This window comes from Harpia harpyja, chromosome 4 (assembly GCF_026419915.1).
Source record: "Harpia harpyja isolate bHarHar1 chromosome 4, bHarHar1 primary haplotype, whole genome shotgun sequence".
In the NCBI taxonomy this organism is placed as follows: Eukaryota; Metazoa; Chordata; class Aves; order Accipitriformes; family Accipitridae; genus Harpia; species Harpia harpyja.
Window position 1 is genome coordinate 61,559,998 of NC_068943.1, and position 24,372 is coordinate 61,584,369.

Consider the following 24,372-nt stretch of genomic DNA (forward strand, 5'->3'; position numbering starts at 1 on the left):
TGCTAAAAAGGAAATTCCTGTTGACGTATTCCCAAATGACAGCCTGAACAACTTGCTGTTTGTACCTAGTGTTTCTACAGATGCTTTTGTTGAACACCTTCTGAAATATAATACAGAAATGTGGTCATCCCAAGCTGTCCTAGAGGAGAGTTGGCACAGGGAGAGCAGTAGAATGGGAGAACAGAATAGGGGACAGAGAGACAATGACAGAGTAAATGGGAAACATTTACCAAGTCAAATTTTCATTATTTTTAAAATATTTACAGTATGAGGGTGAATCCTGAGTATTTCAGTAAGGGATATACAGTTAATGTAACGTTAAGTTGAGAATTACGTATCATAAATATCATCCCATTACCTTTTTGCAAACGAGCGCTTCAGAATTTTTCTTGGAATTTTTCCATTACACAGTCATACAATCCTCGAATGTCATATCACTTTGTGCTTTCTGCTCTCATATGGTTAGAGGACTGCTCTTTGGTTATTTGTCTATTCATGTTTTTTAAGTATATTATTAAACTACTGTGGTCCAAGAGTTAGCTCTACAATCTTTTAATGTTTTTGGTGGTAGAATTACATCCTGTTGGCTAGAATTATGCTACAAGGTTTTGATGGTGTATCAGCACTAGTTGAAGTCCTGACTCATCCCTAACAAAGATACCTGCCAGCAAAACTCACTGTTATTACATGTTTAATGTGCAAAAGCCATCTTTTGCTGCAAGAAGTTCTTTTCTATCTACAGGAGAGGCATTGTGTTTATGTTGTTAGGAGGCAGAAGAACTCCTGATGTTAGTACAAGCTTTATCTCTGGGAAGGGACATGGCTAGATTAGCTCCAGTGACAAAACCTGTTGCAGTATGAACTGTGGTGGTGGTGTCGTCATGACACAGTATGCTGCACTGCTGTCTTTCAGATTATTCTCACCCTTTTCCTTTTGTCTTTTTCTGTCCATGTTCTTTTTCTTTGGTTTATTTTTTTCAGTTTTTCTACCTTACCTTTTGAGAAGCTTTGTAGCACTCAATCAGCAGGATAACTCCTTAAACAGTCAAGTTAGTACTTAAAGAGGTTACCATCCTTCAGTTAGCATCTGGTAATCTACTGCATTCATGTTCTTAGTCCACTGCAAATGTGAAGTAAACTAGGCTTGCCTAAAAAGCTTCCTGGCTGCTTAGCTGAAACCCGTTTTATTTCGTATTCCGGTAGACCTGAGTCTTGTATGATTTATTAATGCACCTGGTCTGTAAGGCAATCACTTCCAGTTCAGAGTATTATCTTCCTTACCATGTGCTATCTCAGTTGCTTAGAATCAGTTGAATATACCCATTCTTAGCCCAAGGCTGAAACTTAAACAAACAAACAAACAAAAAAAACCAACCTAAGTGAATGTCAGAAAAGTTTTTAATTTATGATCTCTCTAAATATTGGCACTAAAACTGCTAATGTTTCACAGGGAAGGGATGAGTAAGAGCTGTATGTCTAGTTAGTTCATGTAGTCTTTGCTTTTATAACTAGATTTTCCATGGTATTTGAAGTTGTTATACTTACTCATCCTCAATATTAAGAAAAGAAAGAAACTCATGGCACTCTATTGTGTTTTATTTTTACTACAGTCTTAGCAATCTATTATTTGCATTTTAACAGGTAGTTCTAGGGGTAAAAATATAACAAAAGAGATTTTGTTGATCATAAGAAAGGTATTTGCTGTTTCATAGCAAATAAATTAACACTGTTAAGTATCTTACTAACTATATTGGTTTGCCCTCTGTGCTGATATTGTTGGGTTTTTTGTGAGCATTTCTGAGGAAAATAATGAGATTTGTTAGTTATCATGGAGTCTACAGACTTGAGGGTCCAGGTCACCGCAAAAGTTCTAATGTTGTACCATCACTTTTTTCCTGAATTAACAAAGGCATTTTGAAATTGGTATAATTATCCATGTCAGGTAGCAGTCCCTTGGCTCTTTTATCTTGGCAACCTTGAAATGTATTTAACCATACTTATCTTTTTTTTTTTGTGATGAGGTACAACATCTATCTACAGCATTTATTAAGTAGTTCTGAAATAATTTTGAGAGCTTGTTCCTTAGGAACCAGATGAAAGCCTCAGTGATTAATTATGGAGTGGGGTTAAAGCATTTACTTTTTGGAAAAGTTGATGTTAAGAAGGACTTGGTATCTGTCACCAGTTGATCTAGGGTTTTCTGCTGTGCAGTTGAAACCGAGATGGATGTGCAGATTGGTAGCATTATGCAGATCACCTGCGTATTTATGATTGTGAATTATGTGCTCTCTGATGCTTAATGCATGCAATAATTTTCAAGTTCAAGCAGGAATGCAAAGTGGTCAGTTGTAAACAGGTCATTAGAGTTTTGGGTCAACTCTCCATGAATAAAGATTTTTACCAGAAACTTTACATGCGTTATGGTGTAAGTTGAAATGATCTGAATGTGCTGTGGTGGAGGCTGTGTTGTAAGAGAACTGCAGTGCAGAAACATAGGAAACCTCAGCTCAGCAGGATGTCACATCTATTCATTCAGTGTCTGCTGACGTAATTCTCGTCTGATTTTGATGCCAGTCTCAAGTTTTGTTCTATCTTTTATGTAAGGTCATTGGCCCCAGCCAAATCTGTTATAAGCTACTCAAGTCAGGTTTAGACTGTTGAAGCAGGTTTCTCCTAAAAAAGAATGCTTTGATGATAAACACGTTGCAAATTGTGAAAGAGAACATTTGTATCACTTGTTTCCAGAGTAGTTAAAAATGTTTTCATAAAGTCAACTGAAGTAAAGACATAACTTAACAAAAATCTGGCAGAAAAAAAAGAATACATCCCCCAGGTGTTGTCAGGACCTTTTTGCTGGAGGTTGCTTACTAATCACATATCACTACCAGCAGATGCAGTCATCTGGACATAGGCTGCTCTAGATAAAGTCTAATCCATTAGTTAGACCAATCTATTTGTTCAGCCTATCAAGGCAGGCAGTTCGACCAAATCTGGGTGAACTTTCCTGGAGCTGCCATACAACCTCATCCCCTGGCAGTGCTTGGCAATAACCTGCACCTGAAGGGCAATGAGGAGCTGGGGTTGGTAACATTTCCAACCAGTACAGCTAAACCAGGAGACTTGCCTGTGGCTTCACACAGGTTTGCAAAATATCCCAAGCAGTCATACAGATTAATAATCTATATTTAAAAATACTTTAGTATTAACTTTCTTTTACCAAACAGAGTACCACCTTACTCTTTCTTAAGTTTAGGAAAGAATCCTGGCTTATGCACCCTTCTGGTGTTAGGTTTAGCTGAGGCTGAGTAATCCAGTTGGACCCTGTGCTTCAGAAACCGCATACTACTAGAAGACAGGAGCATCTCCAGATGTCTGGAGAAGACTAAAGGCCATGCCCACCCATCAGTAGCCCAGTTCATCTTACTATTGTTGAACTTTAGAGAAAAAAGATATATGTGTAAACCTACCTAGAGAGAGATCGTGAGAGAGATAGAAGAGCAGCTGCAAAATAACCACAAATGGGATATGCTATCTTGATACTTCTGTTCCATTGGACAGTTCTGGAAAGGGCTGCTTATGTAAAACCTCTGTTCACCTGAAAATCCCAGGCCTGCGATCCTGGGAATTCTTCAGAATGGTGTACAAGAAGTAGTAATTGGTGCATTGGGTTTTTCCTTTAATGATCTTTCCTCATTCGATAAAAACAGAAGCTTATTTTAGTGCTCAGTTTTTACTTGGACTATGCAAGACTCTGGAAACAGTGGCTCTCTTTCCTCAGAAAACTGCGTTATGGACATGTGTATTGCCAGCCACTCTGCTGCTGTTTCAGTAGGATGTAAAGTGTACAGCAGATAGCTAATTGCTGTGCTGTGTTGATCCTTCAACATTTAGAGATGGCTGATTACTCTCCTGGGGGGGGGGTTGGGTGGTGTTATTGTGAGTATTTGTTTACTGAAACATGGGTTGAGCCTACTGAAGCAGCTCAGATGATGATTGAGTATCTTCGTGCTGGACTGGCTTCAAAGTCGTGAAGCAGCGCTGGAGGATGTACAGCCCTGTCAGATGTATAGCGGAGGTTTCAAATTGGGTACCTGCTGCTGCTTCCACTTCTTGCCATGCTCCCTGTACCTCTGGCAGACCTTGGTACCCCCAAGTCAAGGACATCTGATCATTTTGGAAACTGGGTTCTGAATTTCTGCTGTTTTCAAAATGGTGTGCTAAGGCAAACTGCAAGCTGGAGCAGAAATCCAGGTTTAAGTTGACAGAAGAGTTAAAAATCCTAATTTAATATTAAATAACCTAAACATCAAGACTTCTGAGCCCTTGAGATGAGTTGTCTCTGAAACTTACAGTCCTATATAAATCAATTACTTCTATTATGTAGGAATAACAAGATTAATTTTTTAGTCTTTTTAGTAGACAAGTTAAACTGAACTGAAGGCTGGAGGCATTGAGATTCAGGAGTATTTACTGACTGATCCGAAGCCATGTAACTCATACGCAAGTTCATTCATGTTTTGTTGAAACAAAGCTACCAGTGGAAACCTTGAGGGTTCTTTTTGTTGCCCCAAGTAATACTAACATCAAAGGACTATCAAGGAGTTTTTAAAAAATTATACAGCAACTCGCATGATTAATTACAAAGAAAAACTCATCTGAATCTTGTGTTCTAAAGCATCATTAATATTATAACTATTGTTGACTGAAATTGTCATTCAACTTCTGTTTTTCCAGAATATACTAAAGGAAAAGGCACTATATAAACAGGCAAGTTCTAATGAAGGGCTGACTTTAGAGGCTTTTTCTTGGTTTTTGATTTAAAACATCTTAATGGTGTTGGTAAACAGAAGACCTGCTGGAGATGAAATTATATTCTCAGATTTCTTTGTGGTGTAAGGTGTAAGGCTTGTTTAATAATACACAACTGAAGTTAAATACCACACTGGTAGTGTTTAGTGTTTCCTTGAGACAACCCGCTTACTGCTTAAAAGCACTAGGCCTCAAAACACCCCTGTGAGCATGGGACGCCAAAAGAAGATTACATGCTTTGCCTTATAGCAGTGGCAGAACTGAGATTAACCAATATATTCCTGAGTTTCTGATGACTGTATTTCATCACAGCGGTATGAGTTTGTCACAGCAAGAACGTAAATCCCACAAGCATTGGCTCCTTAAAACCTTTTTCTAATAGAAGCCTGTATCTTTCATCTTGTAGTTCATTTGAAAGGGAAAAAAGACATCATTGTGATAGATGCAGCAATATAAAGAATTGAGAATATAAAACAACTTCCCCTCTTTCCTAGTGTTCCTCTTTTCTTCCCCATCTTTCAGTTCATGTTTTTTTGTTCTTTAAGATGTCAGACAGAGGCTAGTCCTAAGACAGACAAAACCAGTAGGTTGAAAAATAAATGTAAGTAGAGGTATATAAATAAATCTAAAATAAAATGCCAAATTCTGCTTAAGAGAAATTAGAAATAAAAGTTAAGTGATCCAGGTTAAGTTTTTCTTTGTATATTTTGTTCCATGTCTTTAAAACATTTTCATTAACAAAAATAATACCCTATTTCACATGTAGTGCTTCAGTGTCCAGCTACCCATTTGGCTATATCTTACTCTGCTATGTAAAGTTCTGGTATGAAGGTTCTCATGGCAAAAAACTTCAGTGCCTGTATCTCAGAGGAGGTGCTGGAGCTACCACCCAGTTCCTTGGAAGAAGGCAAAGGTAACTGTCCTGCGTCGATCCTCTAGGAGTGGCTGGCTGTATGTCCCTTGAAAACACTGTACAGGCTGTTGTGGAACACCGTCTGCTTGGAATGGCCTTAAACGGGGATCTCATCTTGACTAGAAAAGCAGAAATCATATTCTGCTGGTATGTTTTTCCTCCATAATTCAAGTTCAACACAGCTGTAGAAGGATTAAAAAAAAAAAAAAAGGTTGATACTGTCTTGTTTTCAGATGAACCAACTGACAGAATCAGACAGAACTGGACTCCTGTCTCAATAACCCCAGAAAGTATTGACTGACTTGGCCTGTGCAGCCTTAAGGAATTCTTTTATGCTAGTGCTGAGAGAAATGTGAATTTCCATCAACTTTTTGTTTATGTTGCCAAGACCAAAATTAGATTACTAATATTGGTCCAATCTGGTGATAGGAGTTGATTCATACACACTGTGAATCCAAAGCTTCATCAGTAAAGGAGAAGGAGAATGTATGGCATATTTTGAATAAAAGGCCTTTTTTTATTCTGTGCTTTGTAAAATGAACATGATAATGGAATCTGTTGGTTTTCTATTTAGTTTTTGTAATTTGGAGGTGGCAGGGCATATGGCTCGCAAGGTAGACTTATTTGTATTAGACAGTTCTGTTTGGAAATCATGCATGTAACAATCAGTGAAACAAATACAACACTGCAGTACTTTATGGAAAGGCAGATAGTTATAGTCTTGAAAAGAAAATAAACAAGATCCCAGGACATGGGTTTTTTACATTTTACCATTGTAGAGGTCCTTGTAATAATACAGGTGAGTAGGAAGGCATAATTTTAGATTGCAGTTAGTGTCATGGCTCATGAACCACAAATAGAGCATTATGTGTAGAGCCTCTCCTAGATCGTAAATAGAGATTTGAAAACTGAGCATGTTGTTACTCACTGTTGTGGCATATATATACCATTCAGAATTTGGGATATTATCTTTGAAGTGTGAGTATGTAGCCTGACTAATCAGTTGACCATTGCACTGCATTCTTCTAAAGGCAAAATCCTAGTTCAGCCCAGTGTGATTTGTGTTGCTGTTCTTCCCTTTCCTACCTCTTGTGGGAGGTATGACTTTCATATTTGTCAGAGTAGTATTTACAAGTCATTATCAAAGCACAGTGTCAAATTCTCTCTTTCTCTAGTTGGAGTGTAGTGAAATAGGGAGTGTTGAATGACAGGAAAGACTGAAAATATCACAGTCTTTTAATGGAATATCACAAAATGGCATTTGCAAGGATGGGGCATTTGCTGCAGTAAGAGGATGTGCGGCATTCCTCATACTGTGCCCTTGCAATGCAGGTTCTGTGTGGACATTACATAATAGAAATGCTCTCCTTTGCAGGAAAAATAACCATGGGAATATGATTTTGTTTGGACAGAGGTGGGTATAGTCAAAGGCACCCTGTTTATTATGTATAAAATACCATTAAAGGTATGAGAGAGCAGGTTAAACATTCCATCAAGCAATTTTTCCACAATGTATGCTATAATATAAATTAATACATTTGTGTTACATAAATAGTTGTCAAAAGGAAATGCGAAAAACATTCAGGTTAAGGTTTTAATCAGTGGATTTATTAACATTTTAAAGTATAACTACTTAGTGCATTTTTTTCTAATCTTTATATTAATTGATTGCATCTGGTTCTAAAAAACTGGTCTCTGATGTCATTTCATTTGTACTAAGTGAAGTCAGTAAAGTGTCTGAGAATAAGGAGGCATTTCTCTTCAACTTCTAGTGCAGTCAGCTGCCCGTATTCAGAGATGAACTTGAACAAAGAAAGCCTCTTACCTGACCGGTTGAGCGGGGAGATGCCTGCAGCCAGTCCTGTCCCCAGAAACAGAAAAGTGGAAGCAAGTGAAAGATCCACCTCTCCTGTAATCAAGTAATTACGATTGAAGTGATGTCCGTGACTAACAGCAGTACTTTATTTCAGTGTTCTGCAGCGTAATTTGTAGTTGTGTAATGGCTGAATGGTTTCACAAGGGCCTGCCTATTTATCTGCATTGTCAGGTACAGGAAAGAAATGGTTTCATCAGTGCTTATAGAAAAGGTCACCAAGCTGTCAAAGACTGATACTGATTTTACTGTGTATGATTTAACAATAGTTCAATTTCATCTTCAGTGTAACTATCTAGACTACTAAGTGGTTAAGTGGAATTTAAAATGGAATGTTTGCCAGTTGGTTTCACGTAAGAAAATGATTTATTTGTGTTTTCTTTTGTTTGCTGGGGTGGCCTTATTGACGTGACTGTAAATTAAGGTTGCTCTTTGAAGAACAGTCACTATAAATTCTGTCATTATTGTGGGAGTGGGGAATCAAATTACTGGGAGCAGGTTTTGCAAAAACAATGCTAAAGTCTGTAGCTGAAGCTTCTAGCAGGAGCACTGGGAAAAACCAAAGGGATGTGATATCAAGAGTATGATTTTCAGATGATGATTTTTCTATCAGAAATTGTGGACACTGACTCCTGTGCTTATTTTGGGCTGTGGAGATACATAGAGAATTTAAGAAGGAAAGGAAAAGAAGAGAGGCTTTCCATTCTTTTCAAGGGTTACGTTAATGTAAATGTGAAAATGGGAATGTTCGTAGTGAAGATTTCCAGTTCCCACTGTAATGAACACGTATTTTCAATAGATGGTATATTCAAGGCGCTCGCCTGTTGCTTAGGACCGACTGACCCATGTTCAACTGCTGTTCACATGGAACCCTGTTCCACTTCGGCTTTCAAAGCTCTCATTTGAATATTTGCTACTACCACCAAGATCTGCACCTTTACTTTCTCAGAGGCAGTTTCAGCTTCATGCTTTAAAAACCAAAATATTCAGCTGCCAAAGAGCGCTGCCTGGTTTGATTGTTCTTGTAAATGTAGGGTTGTAGAAATCTGAAGTGACTTAATTACTCTCTGACAGGTAGCGTGGATACCATTCCAGTGAAGCCCGCGGCAGTTTGAGCAGTGTTCTCTCTGGCAGGGACTGTGTCAAGTGCTACTTTTTTCATTGTCCCAATTAAGAGACTGCATAACATTTTTAAAGGGTCCTGGCTGTGCAGCGGTATATCATGGAAGGGAGAGAAGGGATAGGAGGAAAATGATACTTCAGAGTTTTCTTGTGTCTTACAAATATTTGAAGTGGATAGCTTATTATCAAAAATAACATTAGGCAAATTCTGTTCCTGTTGAATTGCCTAAACATTTTACCTTTGATTTCATGGAGAAGAGAGTGATTTCTGTATTGTGATTTCTGAAAATGCCAGGTATGCAATTTTGTTGGTGACAAAAAACTTCTGTGTTTCTTAAAACAAACAAAAACCTTGTATATCTTCAGTCTAACGACTCTTTACCCATAGAGAAAATAAGTTGCACAACAGCTCAGCTGCTTTCAGTTTTAAACATTTTGTTAATTTGTTTTAAACAGTGACAGAAAATGCCCCAGCCCTGGTCATGTCGGTATGAAATCTTCAGCTCACAATCGATCATCTGGGAAAACTGGACCAGAAACAACTAAGCAGGAAGATGCAGAAAGTAAATCTAGCAAGAAGCCCCTGTTATGTGATGTAAAAGAAAAGAAAGCACCTGGGTAACTATAAGTTCCTTTCAAAGTACGCGTTGTTTGGAGTCGGTCCATTTAAAATACAACTTAACAGGCAATGCAGTACAGTGATTTGTCTGTGGAACTCTTGGAAGCAGTGGGGAAGGACATGGAAGTTCTGCAGCTGTCATTATATTAGAAATACGGGGGAAGGGAGTGTCACAATGTATTTAAGAAATGCATATCAGAGAGGAGAGAAAAAATACTACAAGACAGAGAAATTTTTGAAAGTTGAGATCCTTCTTCCCTGCCTCTGTGTACAAATATGTTGTTGTATATGTACAAATACGTACATACATTTAAAAATGAGAAGTAATTCCTTAACTTTCAGGATTTGCAGTATCTTTTCAACAAAAAATGTCATGAGGTAGTTTCCCAGCTTGCACTGGAAAATAATATTTATGGTATAAAAAGGCTATCTTTGAAACTACAAAGATACAATTCAGTATTTTCATGGGGATATGTGAGGCAATAGAGTTCCCTACATTTTTAATTAGTTAGAGTATCAGTGCATTATTTTATTGGCTATTTTTGTACAGAAATAGAAGACACCCTGGAACCAGCAGTGTCATTTGTTATATATTTACGTCAGCTACATTATCATATGTTCATAATACATGAACTGTAAGTGTTAGCAATAATAGTGTCTTGAGAGACTTTGGAGAGTTAGTATTATACGGTAAATACCTCACAGTAAAGCTGATGATTGAAACTTAACTGTTTTATTAAGAATCAATTAAATCCTCTGAAACTCCTCTGCAAGATTTTTTTTTCTAAAATTTTTTTTTCAAATTGGGTTAACCAGATCTGGCACTGTTTTATGATTTCCCTTCCGTTTTCCACTAGATTTTTTTTTTCTTCTTTTCTGAACTATTACTAATTGTTTTCTTTATTCCAAAAACCTATACTAATCAAAAAATAAAATAAAATTTAATGTGTAGCTTTTTGCATCTTTTAAAATTGGTCAGCATTTCTTTAGAACACTCTCACATTATTTCAGTCAGGTGATATTGGTCAAATTGTATTGAAAAAGATCTAGTAGGAGCATCAGGCAGTGTTGATATAATTTCTATACCACAAATAAATAGCATTCACTAGTCATACTCAAGTGAATTTAAACAGCAAAAAAAGACAGAAGACAGTTTTGTGTGTAGTTTTGAAATAACCTGTGTTAAATAATAGTTGTCATTCATCACTGTAACCGCAGCTGTAGTAAATTCATCTTTTTTTAGAAATAAACTTTGACTTTACAGACTATCTCTTAAAATTAATTGAAGAACAATTTTTTTTCTTTCATTTTTTATAGGGTGTTATTTTTATGAAGACCTAAAATAACCAATACATGTGCTATCTGTTCACTGTATTGAGTCATTTTCATTAAGAGAATAATAGCCTTGTGCCAACTTTGAACTACCCAGAGGCTTTGCAGTTTGTATTTGAACTGTTTGAATACACCAATGACTATCTGCATTTTATCATCTAGCTTTCCACATTCTTTATGTATCCATGATAGTCAGATAGAACTTTTAGATGAATAAACTTCTTTTGAAAAAGGTGTGAAAAATAGCGTTCACAACATTAGGTATATACGAACTGCTATAGCTATAAAATATTGAGCATCTGGTTATTGCAATACCCAGTGGATCTTTTTAGATGTGTAGTCAAAGTACACATGCATAATTGAAGACATAGATACGTATGCTTGTGTGCTCTTTAGCTGCAGTGCTTGTAGTGTGGATTTAATTATGTTTGTCTTCAGTACAGTTGTGTATACCTTCATATTCCAGGTAATCTTTTGTTTCATAGAAGCCCTTGATTGAGGAGCCAACCTCATATGAAGCCAACCATGAGATTTATTTTGTTGTGTTAAATCTAAGTGGTACTCAGCTAATCTCCAGTTCCACTTACTCCTTATCTTCCTTTTTTTTTTTTTAACTAGTAAGAGGTATCTGTGCATACAAACCATTATACTAGAAAATTTTGGTTTGCAAAAATATGTGTGTAAAAACTGCAGTCTGTCCCTCTGGAATGTTCCTGAGATTAAAGATCAAGATAAAAATTACATGCCTACAGCATATTCAATTTTAATTTGAAATTATCTTTATACTATCTTCAGAGTAGCAAAAGAATTTCACTGTAATAGGAATTCAACTCTGGAAATAATTACAATGAAGGAAGGAAGGTGAACACTCAGGCTTGGGAATCGAATGGTACTACCTCTTAAAAGGAAATTCAATTTATCTTCCAACCCCCTCCCCAAAACCTTCAATTCGTGATACTATCTTGTATTTAACTAGTGAGATAAAATTTCTGGATGTATGTTGCTATGAAAACTGTCCTCAAGAAAATAGGAAGATACATGTTTCCTCACAGGTTTTGGTGATCTCTCTTCCTTACGCTGAATTACAGTAATCATTTACTTTGGCTTTGGAATTAATTGCACTACTTTGTAGCATCTTACTTTAGAAGTTTTCTGTGTTTGTGGAGGTTAGGAAGATAATTTTAAATTAAATAAATGCAGGTGATATTTCTGAGGAAGATACTGTGGAGAAGTTCTTTACAGCACAAGAAGGCATGCCTGCTGTATGCATTCCACTGGCCTTGCTTGTTATACCATTACTATTTGTGTCCTACCATACTACAAAGGCTGGATTTTCTGGTTTGTTGTGTTCATTTTGCACCATTAGTAGCGTGTTGAACATATTTCTGTTGATGTCAGTGACCTTGCAGCTCCTAGCTGATTTATTCCCAAATGCTTACTTGTATTTAATACTATAAATGGTATTTAATATATAAATTGTATATAATAGTATAAATGTAAACAATGGAATTAAACAGGTCTGTTTTTTCTGTGGATTTGTGTTTTGAGGTTAGCTAATCTTGATGTCTAACAAGCTCTAGTTTGGCTTTTTATCTGTGTTTGGGACATTTGTAAAGGGGTTCTTGTTGACTGCTTCTCTGGTAGATAGTAAAGCATGAGTTTGTGTAGTGGGCTTTCTTGTAGTCTTGACTTTAAGATCATTGTCTGGTGCCTATTTTTAGAAAATGTTCATTATGAGCTCAGAATCTCTTAGAGCTCACCATCTGTGATGGTTTAGTGAGAATTGGCCAGTGTTGTCAAGTTCTTAAAAGCAGAAGGAAATAAAAACACAGATAATGTCAGCAAGTTCATATAAGCTTCATTTCTGTAAGAAAGCAGACTTGAAATACCTTCTGAACGCAGAGTTTGAAAAGGATCTTCCCAGGAGCTGACTTTAAGATGCAAATACACCCACCCCTCTTTGAGAAGCTCACTTGTTTCCACCTCTCTTGCCCCATTTTTCTCAATAGAGGGAGGTCATTCCCTCTTTGCAAATGTTTGGGCTGGCAGAGCTGAGGGAGCAGCCACAGGCAGCAGGCAATGAGCGGCTCCTTTAGCTGGATAAGAAGTAATGCAAAAACATTTACAAAAGATACAGATATTTTCAGTGGGATCATTAACAGCTGCACAACAGTGTGTCTGTATAGTACTGGAGTTGGTGTGGGGTGAAGATGAAGGTTGGGCAGAGAAAAAGGAGTAAGTGCTGTTTCAGACAGCTCCTGAAAATGGCCTGGATAACCAGTAAGGCTTTGTAGGAGATGCAGCTATATATGTGTTCTTCACTCTTCCCATCTTCTGCTGTGGACACATCCACTGCCTTCATTTGTACATTTTCCAGTTTCAGTTATGAAGTGAAGTGTGTTGATATGATTTATGTAACTTAGTTTACACTACTCTTGAGACTTCATTGCAAAATTCATGTCAGTAGTCATGGCATCTGCGTAAGTCAGAAATTAGGTCCTCTCTTTTTTTTTATTTTATGATGCTGCAACATCCTTTGTGTGGGAATCCTGGTGTGTTAATAGCATTGTTAGCAAGAGATGTCATCATGCTTAGTGATTTTTATGATGTATTAATAAAAAATGAACATCTTATTTTCCTCAGTGGAGTACTACAAACAAAGGACTCCATAAAGAACAAAGAGTGTGAAGAAGAGGAGACAGAAAATAAGCTGCTCATTTCAAATGAATTTAAAGGTAAATTGGTAGTATTTCATTTGTTTCATATTAAAACCTGCAGAACTAAAAAATGTGATACTCTTTGAAATTCTTCATGAAACTACATTGCAACTTATCTTCCACATTCACTATTTGTGTCCAAAAATTTGACAGCAACACTTTTAACACTGTGTTTCTTTATCTTGTAATCATCAAAGGCTTTGCCAAGAACTTTATTGCAGTTGTAAAGATGAATGCAAAATGTATACTGGTATAAAAAGTTTCATTTCAAGAATATTTTTTCCACTGACTTTTAAAAATAGGTAATTAAACCAGTCTGAGTTGTAAAGGTATAACGTTTGCTTATTGCTTCAAAAGTGTCTTGAAAGAAAGTTAAAGCATTTACACATTACAGGCATAATGCAAAGTTAAGGTGACTTACTCAACCCAACCTCAGTCTGTTGTGCAGTCTGATACTTTCCAGCAGCCCATAGACAGAATGGGCCCTTTCTTTTTCATGAGTTTTACAGAGGGATGGCTAAAATTTTTACTTCACTGAAAAACTGGAGACAGTCCAGTGGAGGGCCACCAAGATGATTAGGTGGTTGAAGGACTTGACATACGAAGAAGGGTTGAAGGAATTTGGGAAGGGAAGGCTTGGAGGAACCTAGCCACAGTCCTCCAGTAACTAAAAGGTAGTTACAGAGAAGATGGAGGTACCCTCTCCTCCAGGATGCACAGTGGTGGGGAAAAAAGGGAATTGACACAAGTTGCTTCAGGGGAAATTCTGTCTGAATATAATAGAATCATAGAATCATAGAATCATTTAGGTTGGAAAAGACCTTCAAGATCATTGAGTCCAACCATCAACCATGCCCACTAAACCATGTCCTGAAGTACCCTGTCCACTCGCTTTTTGAATACCTCCTGGGATGGTGACTCAACCGCTTCCCTGGGCAGCCCATTCCGATGTTTGACAACCCTCTCAGTAAAAAAATTTTTCCTAATATCTAACCTAAATCTCCCTTGCCTCAACTTGAGGCCATTTCCTCTTGTCCTATCTCCAGCCACCTGACAGAAGAGACCAACACCCACCTCACTACAACCTCCTTTCAGGTAGTTGTAGAGAGCTATAAGGTCTCCCCTCAGCCTCCTCTTTTCTAGACTAAACAGCCCCAGTTCCCTCAGCCGCTCCAGGCTGTGCTCCAGGCTCCTCACCAACTTGGTTGCCCATGAAGAAGCTTCTCACCATGAGAACAGTTGGAATAGGCTGCCCAGAAAAGAGGTGGAATCCCTCTTGCTGGAAGTATTTAGGACTTGGCTTGACAGAGCCCTGGGTAACTTAGTCTAATGCCCTGCTCTTAACAGAAGGTTGCATCATACGGTCTCCAAAGGTCCCTTCCAACATGGGCTTTTCTTTGGTTCAGTGATTCTGTACGGTTGTGTGTACTGCTGTGTCAAAACTCTTGGCTGTTCACTGATACAGATGGACAGGTTGAGGGAGCTGTTCATTATTAATTTTTATCCTCATCGTTTAGAAAGAATACAGCGCAAATCCAGAACATCATAGTCTTATATTTGACAATTATTTTGCATGTGTGAAACTTAGTATGTCAGGCTAGTTATTGGACTGAGTCAGTGCGTTGTTTCAGTGCAGCTTTTGCTGCAATAATTTTATTAACTCTTGCAAGTTCAATGAGAAGCTAAATGCCTTGATTTCATAATTTAATTCCTTAAATTTTTAGATGTTTTTCTTCAGTAATTTGTTGTGCAACACAAAATTTGTAAGGCTTTCATCAAAAATCTTGAGACTGGAGCTACATTTCTTAAGTGAGCTCATCCTTGTAAAACCCAGGAAATTCTTTGAGACTAGTAGACCATTGCGTAAAGATAAAATTAAAGTAGTGTTTTATTTTCAATTATTAACCTCTGATACATTTCTTGTATCTTAAAGCATCATTTGTCTGCCAGCGCTTTTCAGATAGATCTAAGAGGCACTCTGAAGAGCGTGTGAACTATGAAAGGTTCCATCTATTACAAGAGCTGTGCAAAAGGTGTAAAAAAATCCAGGTTCCTACGGTGTTTTTAAACATGATGTAGTTCAGAATTCTGGAGAAAATGAAGCATTAAAAGAAGAATCTCTCTAAAGCAGATGAAAGAAAGAGGTTTTGGTCATTTGAAGTATTTTGTTTCAGCAGAATGGGAACATACTGTTTTGATGTTGACTTTGCATTGTATAACACAGTACAAAAAATTTAAAATCAAATAGTTCGGAGCATTTTAAATTGTCTGCAGTTCTTTTTTTTATTCTAAGAAAACTGGCCTGATTTTGTGAAGCATTTTGAGTTTGGCAGAATTGACTATTTGGATAAAGTTTCACCAAGAAGCTCTGCTTACTAAGATACATTTTGGTGTAGGGTCTTGCATAATTAGGTTTATAAAACTAGAACACTTTCTTACATTATTGTTTAACAAAGTTATCCTTTTATACCTCCTTTTTATACACATAATTTTGTGCCATTATTTGTTAAATGTGCCATAATACTTAATCTTTAAGATGAAAATGGATCATTTGCTATCATAGTCAAGGAAAGCTCAAGCTAAAATAATTGCAGTTGTGCAGGGATAACAAGGTGACATTAAGTATGAAGAGGAATGTAGAGGCAGGTGGGCTGATGCTGAAGCAAAATGTCAGCAGAGAACAACAGTGGTCAGAGTTAAAAGTGTGAACTTACTGCATCTGGCTCTGCTATCTTGCGCGGAGCTGGCAAGCAGATTTTGTTTCCTCACGTGGTTCAAGGAGCTCTTTGTGGTTCTGTGATAAAACTGCTAACCCATGGTGCACCTCAAGTTACTGTTCTCCTAAATGTCCAAATTGAGACAGAAATTGGAATACATCACCTGTTTCTCTGGCCCACAAACACAGATTGCCTCTGTATGGGAAACAGGACTTGCAGAGCAAGGAATACCAGAGCATGACGGTAGCGAGAACTTTTAGATGTCTGGTATTACAGCCATAGTTTGTAGCCTAAATACTGTGCTTTGCACTGTCTTTTGCAAGAAGTTACCCACGCTAAACCTAAACTTCCTTTTGTCAGGGATGTGGTTATACCTCATGCAGGGTGGGGACTTTTTGTTTTTCTTTCCCTCCATCTGGTTGGGTAAATTGGCACTTTACATGCTCCTTTTTTGCTGTTCATCTTACCTGTGAGGCAGATAAGATGCAGGCTCAGAGGCAGAGGCATTTTTGGCCACATCCTCAAAGGCATGTAGTCAGTCAGTAAATAGAGCTCTTGAATGTGAATAGATGGAGTACACAGTTTAGCATTATGCAGTGTCACGTTAGTGAACTTATTTTCTGCTAACCTCATTGATAACCAGCTGACCTGTCTTTGCTTGAAGTTTTCCAAAAAAACGCAGCATGGACAGATGCCCACCATAGATTTTTCATCTGGAACTGTTAGGCTTTGACCCAGCTGTAAACTATTGAAAATAGAGACATATGGGATAGACAGGTACCCTTAGCTGTCATTGCTGCTACTCAGTATGCATGTACCTATATGCTTTTATGTATGCATATGTTTAAACATGTGCAAAAACGGAGTGCAATTTGCTTGGAATTTTGTTGACGCAGTATTTTCATCTGCTCTTTATGTTACAATATCAATGTATTACATGTTTTGCGAATGGAAAACAAAAAACATAGCTAAATACTTGTATTTTTCAACTCTTAAGAGACCTTTTTTAGAAAGAAAAAATCAGGGGTTAAGGATGGGGAGGGGATTCAAGGGAACGATGAGAAAGATACTATTTGGTAAAATAGGGTTTATATTCAGCATGCTTGCTGCCTTACAAGACTCTTTTCTTTTTCACTGAGATTTTTAGTAGTAGTAGAAGCTCTAAGGAACATTTGAAGAACAACAGTGAAGTGTAAACAGACATTTAGGGAACTCACTTCCAAGAGTATGAATATGATGCTAGGAAAAAATTAAGGAATCTATTTAAAAATTTAATCAGTGGGCTGACAATACTGACTAAATGGCTTAAGAGTCAACTTCTAAATAATCGACATTGATATAAAATGAGGGTAAGTCTTGAAAGTAACAAAAATTTAAGCTAGAGGAGCAGAACAACACAAGCAAATGTAATCATATCCTATATTGTCCACATTATATATTCTAGACTAGTCCCACTGTGCTGGCAAAAATCTGTAATAGGAATTTGTACCCTAGTTGTTGGGCACAAATGTATGAAAACTAGAACAGTAAGGAGAGGGGAGTACTGTGAATAATAGCAACTTCCCAAAAATGGAAATAGAATGGAGCTGTAATAGAAGTGGGTGATACAAACAAAAATAGCACAGGGATTTGTGAGTGATTGCATGAAGCCATGTTAGTAAGGAATATTAAGCATAGGTTCTTTGTTGGCTTTTTCATTCAGAAATGAATTCCAGAGGTTTTCCACATTTTCACTCAGCAACTGGAAAGCGTTCAGGGCTGAGTTCATAGCAGGCATGTTGCTTTTGCATTTGCAATGGACCTAAATGAACGTAGATCTCTTGCGCAGTTTGACATCGTTCGTGGCATGCCTCTTTTCTCTTTCCTCCTACACACATCTGCAACTGCTGCTGCTCTGCAGATAGCAGCAGCAGCAGTGGCATGTGGCTGAAGCCACCCTCCCACCAGTACATTACCTTTGAGGCCGGTGGGATGGGAGCTCATTCCTTCCATTATGGATAAGTGAGATAAAAAGGGAAATGACCTTGTAAAAAACCCCACAGCAGCATAGAGGAGTTAAATGTTATTCTCCAAATAAAACATTCCGTTAAAGTGGGAACAGGGAATTTGCAGACATTTGTGTTTTTTCCTCAGAAGAACTGAAAAACATTTTGTTGTGGATGAGGCATAAACGTTGTGTGGGCTGGAACTGTACAACTGATTCACTTGGAATTTTGTATCAGTGCAGTGCTGCTTTTGATGAAGTTCTAACAGCTCAACCCTGGAATTAAGTTAGCTCTTGTACTACTGTACAACTATTAAATGTGGGTGTGATTTATTGTATCAAAATATTTAAAATTATTTGGCCTATGGTACGTCAACAGTTGCGTTGGCATAGAATTGTGTTGTGTTGGAAGAGACTTCTTCCGTGTAAGAGTAGTTGCATTTATATAGAGACAATATAATCACAGACATACTAGTGGAAGAACAGTCATGGTATTCCTCTAATTCTGGTGTAAGCAAAACTGTACAGCTAGTGTAGGGAGGCCCATATATATCAATGGAAATGAATGTGCTTTTGCTGTGACTGATCTCATCACTGACGGAGGGATTTAATGCTTGTTTGTTGCTTCCTGTTGTTGAAGATACTGAAGAACCCAACACACAGAGGCTTCTTTCTCAACCAGTTATTGTGTCTTCCAAGTTGCAAATCCCTGGCCTACCCTTGCGCTGGGAACAGCAGAGCAAGCTCCTTCCAAGTGTAGCTGGGATCCCAGCCAGTAAAGTTTCTAAGTGGAGTACAGATGAGGTAGGTTTCCCCTGTATCTTCTATCTCACTGCCACTGCCCTTGAAGTCTTGTTGATTCAGAGCTTTAGATTAGCCCCATAGGTTAACAATAATGCATTAGTACTCAGAGGATTAGAGTCAGCCAGACCTAATGTAACAGATCCCCAAAATGTCTGTTCAGGTGCTACCCAGCCTTGGAAGCAGGAAGTATTAATTCATATGTGTATAGACAGGTATAGATATAGATATAGATAAATATGTATGTGTGTGTATATATAAATATTCACTGGGGTTAAAAAGGGAAAGAAAAGTGCTGAATGTATGGCCCAGCAGATCAGGTGATCAAGGTCTACACTAATAACATCTAGCACCCACACAAACATTCTGGAGGAATGGTTTAGGGGTCAGCATGGACCAAGGAGTTCTTCCTGGTGCATAGTTTGGATGTGGCACACTGTTTTGGAGGATGAGAATATAGTGCAGAGAGGAGCGGTATGAATATAGTCAGGCCATGACACCTGATTTCAAGATTAAGGCCCTGTCACTGTTCAAGTATGTGATAATGCTTGGACAGACAGGGTCTAGTCCCTGCTTTACTTTCAGAAGTACCTATGACTAAGGCAGTTTTCTGCACCTGGGACAGTTGGATATGCTCTAATCAGAGAAAAAAGAAGTATGAACTTTGAAAAAGGATTTGCTAATCTCTGTGCTGTAAAACAAAAAGAAGAGGAAGGCAGCATTTTGGTTTGTGAGAAGTGATTCACAAAGCAAAGGTTCATGGTTCTGCATCTGCATGGATATAATAACCTGAGTAATTTTGAGGGAGCAGCCATATCCCACTCTTAGATGTCCTGTGGACAAAAGTGGCACATGCTCTTTTAGTTTGTAGATTTTGTGAATCCTGTCCTTAAACACCCAGCTGCATGACTCCATGCACTTACAGAAGAAGGTGGGACACCTAATATGAGGCTGTAAAAAAAATAGCTAAAAAACTTTAATGATTGTCAACCTTTAAGACTATTTTGAGAAAATACTGGTCTTACTAAATCTTTTGTTGTATACTTTGGTGGCAGGTCTCTGAATTTATACGGAGTTTACCAGGATGTGAAGAACATGGCAAGGTGTTTAAAGATGAGGTGGGTGAATTTTATTTCAAAAAGACACAAAGTACAAAGCTTGGTGGAAAGATTAATTTTATGTCATCATTAAAAATACATGTAAAGTAGTAGGATGAGATACATATTTAAAGTCCGATGCAAATGTATGGAAGATTAGGTTGGTGTGCAGGTCATGGAGTGGGAAGGAAGTAAAGAAGATAAAACTAGCTAAGTGTCAGCCAGGTCTCTCGTGCTCCTTTAGCTTTGTTACTGCAACTGAAATTACTTAGAACTAGTGGTAGAAGAGGAGGAACTTCATGATTTACTACTATTCTCTCTTAATCTGGTTTGAGGAAATTTATAAGTATGTTATTTTAGTTCTGCAGGATGTTAATAAGTAAAATAAAGCAGAGCAGTGGTTCAAGATAACTACCACTTAGCTCTTGATGCTCTTCCTCCTGATACAGCCAGTTTACGAATATGATTTGAGTGAGCAGGAAGTGAGAAGATCTGAAGGCTTGTGATGAGGTTCAGAAGAGTGTGGACTCAGTTTGTGAGCACGCCAGGCATGCCCTTCTGGTGTCTGAGAAGATTGTTGTGCCAGAGTTGTCATTAGGAAATGATAGGGCTTTTAGGTACAAGAGGCCTTTATAAACTAGGTCGGCTTTTTCTTTTCCTCTGAGGTTTGTTACTCCTCTTAATGCTTAGTTTCAAGAAGGCTGTTTTGTTACAAATTGCCAGAGTGAATAGTTCAGGTGATTATCCCAGTGAGACCACCTGAATGGGCAGAATCTGATACTGTAATATCCCAAGTCAGCCAGCCTTTCAAGTGAAGAATAATTGTGGTACTTAGACTTGAGAAGGCACCTCCTGAGGAAGATGCATACAGATGGCCCTGCTCATCTCCTGCAACAAAAGTTTTCAGGCTGTGCTGTAGATTGTAATGACTATTACAGTTGCATATCAAAGAACTGACAGGCTGCATCTTTGGGCATTTTGCGCTTGCTTAGATGTTAGGCATCTTACAGTTGCAGCAGGTATGCAGGCCTAGATCATCCCGTATATAACTTAGGGCGTCTCACCAATGAATTTAAGATCAATAAAAGCTGGCATACTGCTAATCAAGTCAGTGGGTGGGAAGTGCCACAGAGATGGATGAATCCTAAACACTTTCATTCTCAGAGGTGTAAGAAAATACTTCCCCTCTTTAGGATTCAGCCTCTCAGGCTTTGTCTGTGAGTGGTAAATTAAACTGCTCCCAGTGAGACCAACCAGCATGGACTGGCTGGCATCAGTAAGTCTTTCAGTAGGTAGAAGGTGCTGGTTCAGATTTCTGCTGTGGAAGTGAACCCTCATCCTGCTTATATTAAGGTGCTGCAGAAAGCTGGGCACCCACACATTAGCCCACTTCTGGTTCTGAGCCCACCCAGTCTGGCTGGCTTTGTGCACGAAATGAGTAGAAATTGTGGTAACTGCGTGATGCTGTTCTCACTGCAGTGTTCCACAACTTGCAGTGCTGGGAGGTACCTTGCAGGCTTCCTTTGCAGCATGTCTGATTCAGAAAGCTTGTCTTCTAGTCCAACAGAAACTTAATTACACTGTTTTTATCTCAAATTGGTATCTTTAAGCCTAAGCAGTGCTTGCGATTTAACCACAGTTGGCTTTTAGGCCTAGCTATCCTGGTTATGTTACACTGAAAACTTTCTGTAGATACCTAAGTGACCTGAAGTTTACACAAGAAGCGTTGGCCCCTTGAAGCCCTTGGAAGTAAGGGCCTTGTGGCTCTTCATGTTCAGATTTAGCACTCCTGCTGACAGAAAAATTTGCCTGCAGGAGAATATTCACTTGTGGTGTTTATTAAAATAGCAACACTACAAAGCTGGCTGAAAAAATATTCAGTGTTTTGAAAAGTTGTGTTTGTATCAAAGAGGCAGTTTTATGTAGCCTGGCCCCTGTTTACATCAGGGACCAAATTTGTTTTAATTTGCTATTTAATGAGCAGAAAGGGGTAGCCTGAAGAGGGTTCCAGTTCTGTAGCTGGGAGTGAAATCCAGAAGCTTTTGTATGGAGGCTTGCATAAAAAGAGTAGCTAAGATGTTAAAAAGCATTACTGTGCTGCAGTACAGTTGAATTCTACTTCATTTACCCATTTTACTTTTCAATAGCTTATACTTTATACTGTCAGTATGAAAATAAGAACTGGTTAGCTAAAAATTAGCCAGACAGTTGTTTTCAAGCAGAAAGAAGATCATCATCCTGTTCTTTTGGACTAGCTGATCTGTCTAAAAGGTTGAAATCAAAGCTATCATGAAAGCATTTGAAAGTGTTTGTATTCAGCCATTCCTTTACACTGTCTGAAATCGCTGGGAATTTTCTTTTCATGTTTTCTGAAACATCTATACTGCTGCACTGTCAGACCTATTAATAGCTTTGTGTGTTTTTTCTTTAAAAGCAAATTGATGGAGAAGCATTTCTGCTAATGACCCAATCAGACATAGTCAAAATAATGAGCATTAAACTGGGACCAGCTCTAAAAATCTTTAATTCCATTCTGATGTTCAAAGCTGCAGAGAAAAACTCACACAATGAACTTTGAGGATAATGGAAAATGTGTACGAGCCAGCTTTCACCACTGGAGCTCATGTTTTATTCAAAGCACAAAGACTCGCTAGAACTGTTGAGTAAGGACTCTCAGAAAGGAAGAAACGTAACTTCAGCACTGGTGGACTATTTATATTCTCCTAGAGCCAGTACACATCTGAATCCTTCTGGGAAGTGTTCAAGCTTTTGAGAAGGTACTGTGTAACAACCGAGTCAGCTAGTCTTATTTACCAAACTAATGGCGCTAATTCTCCATGGATGGTTAGGATCCCTAACTTTCTCTGGACATCAAGAAAACGTTCATTAATTATTTATGCTGTATTATATAAGGGAACATTAATATTTTCTAAGAATTCTTGAATTCTACTTCATGTACCCATTTTACTTTTCAGAAGCCTTTACTTCATACTATCAAAATAAAAACTGATTAGCCAAAAATTAGGCTACAGGTAGCCGGATGAGACTGTTATGGCTAATACGTATTTGTGCCATAGTTTAAAAATGAAACACTTAATGTTACATACGTGACACTTTATGCTACAGCATATAACTTTACAGGTTATAAAACTGTCTGTTTGCTTGTAACAAAACAAAACAAACCTTGTTGGGGTTGAAATTATAATGCTTTTTTGATAACTGAATGTTTTTACTTTTGCACGATTACAAAAATGTTATGTGAGTTTTTCCACCAGCATCTTCAATGTATTTTACCAAAAGATCAGTATAGAGAAGGCTGCAACTGAAAAATAAAGTTTGACTTCATAGAAGACTTTTCGTTTATGCTGCACAATAGAGTCCCGGCCTTTTACATGGGAGCCTGCTACAGTCCTTCAGCACATGAAGGAAAATACATGTATTTTGAGGTAAGGACATTAGCAAAAAAGAAAATATATTCATTCACGTCTGCACATGCTGGTCTCCAGTATAGTTACCACAACAGTGGAGAAAAACAGTGTGCTAAAGGTAAGACTGCTACTCTGGCTTCATATTCAACATAGGTTTGTTTTCCCAATGGTGGGAGAATTCTTTCACCCACCACTTCCTAGTTGGAAAGTCTGATTTCTAAATGAGTAAGGCATAGGGGGAAAGACAAAGCACAGAGGAAAAGGATACTTAAATGCATATTGGTGTATCAGCATATCCTAGGTGCGTTTCACTGCGTCATTAGCAGGCTGCAGATGCCACCAGCAGGTACTTAGGAGAGGCAGCCTTCTTTCTTGGAGGATTATTATAATGATTTGTCAGGGAAAGTGGTTGCACTTGGTATATATACGCAAGATGTAAACCAGATGCACTTTAAATAAGAGAAAGCCTAGCTACCTGTATATTGAGGACTGTTCCAGAATGTTAGTTTTGCAAGAAGAGAGAGAAGAGTTGGATCAAGATTTTTGGCAGCCCTCTTCTTAGCACTGCTTTGGACAGTTGTTCAGCCTTTAGAATTGAGAACAAACAGAGTATTTCTGTTGCACAGAGCTGGGAGAATTTTACATCTTCCCACAGGTTTTGCTAGGCTGTTCTTTGGGTGGAGTTCCTTAAGATTTCAAGAACTCCCTGTGCCCCTTCCAGATCATGTGGGTGACTAGTACCTGCCATAGTATGAGGTGAAACAGGGTCAGTATAAAGTAAGTTGCATTGCTCTGTTAATTTCCTTCCATAACATTGCATAAATAATATTTTTACATTTTGTTCAATATTTGTACATTCAGATTGCACTCTTATTATACTACAATACAAATAAAACCTGAACTGGAGCTGTCTGTTACATTTGTGTGTGCCCAGGATTCTCAGATGAACCCGGCTGTTCC

At 38.0% G+C, this 24,372-nt stretch overlaps 1 protein-coding gene across 5 annotated transcripts in view; it reads left to right on the forward strand.

Annotated features, from left to right (window-relative positions):
- L3MBTL3 (L3MBTL histone methyl-lysine binding protein 3) overlaps window positions 1-24,329 on the forward strand; it is an 86,959-nt gene extending 62,630 nt beyond the window's left edge. For all 5 annotated transcript variants that reach the window (XM_052784307.1, XM_052784309.1, XM_052784310.1 and 2 more), the window contains exons 17-22: window positions 7,495-7,641; window positions 9,174-9,335; window positions 13,312-13,403; window positions 18,727-18,890; window positions 19,943-20,005; window positions 22,419-24,329. In XM_052784307.1, coding sequence (XP_052640267.1) covers window positions 7,495-7,641; window positions 9,174-9,335; window positions 13,312-13,403; window positions 18,727-18,890; window positions 19,943-20,005; window positions 22,419-22,562 — 772 coding nt within the window. In that variant the 3' untranslated portion in view covers window positions 22,563-24,329. The remainder of the gene's footprint in view (window positions 1-7,494; window positions 7,642-9,173; window positions 9,336-13,311; window positions 13,404-18,726; window positions 18,891-19,942; window positions 20,006-22,418) is intronic.
- The last annotated feature ends 43 nt before the right edge of the window (window positions 24,330-24,372 follow it).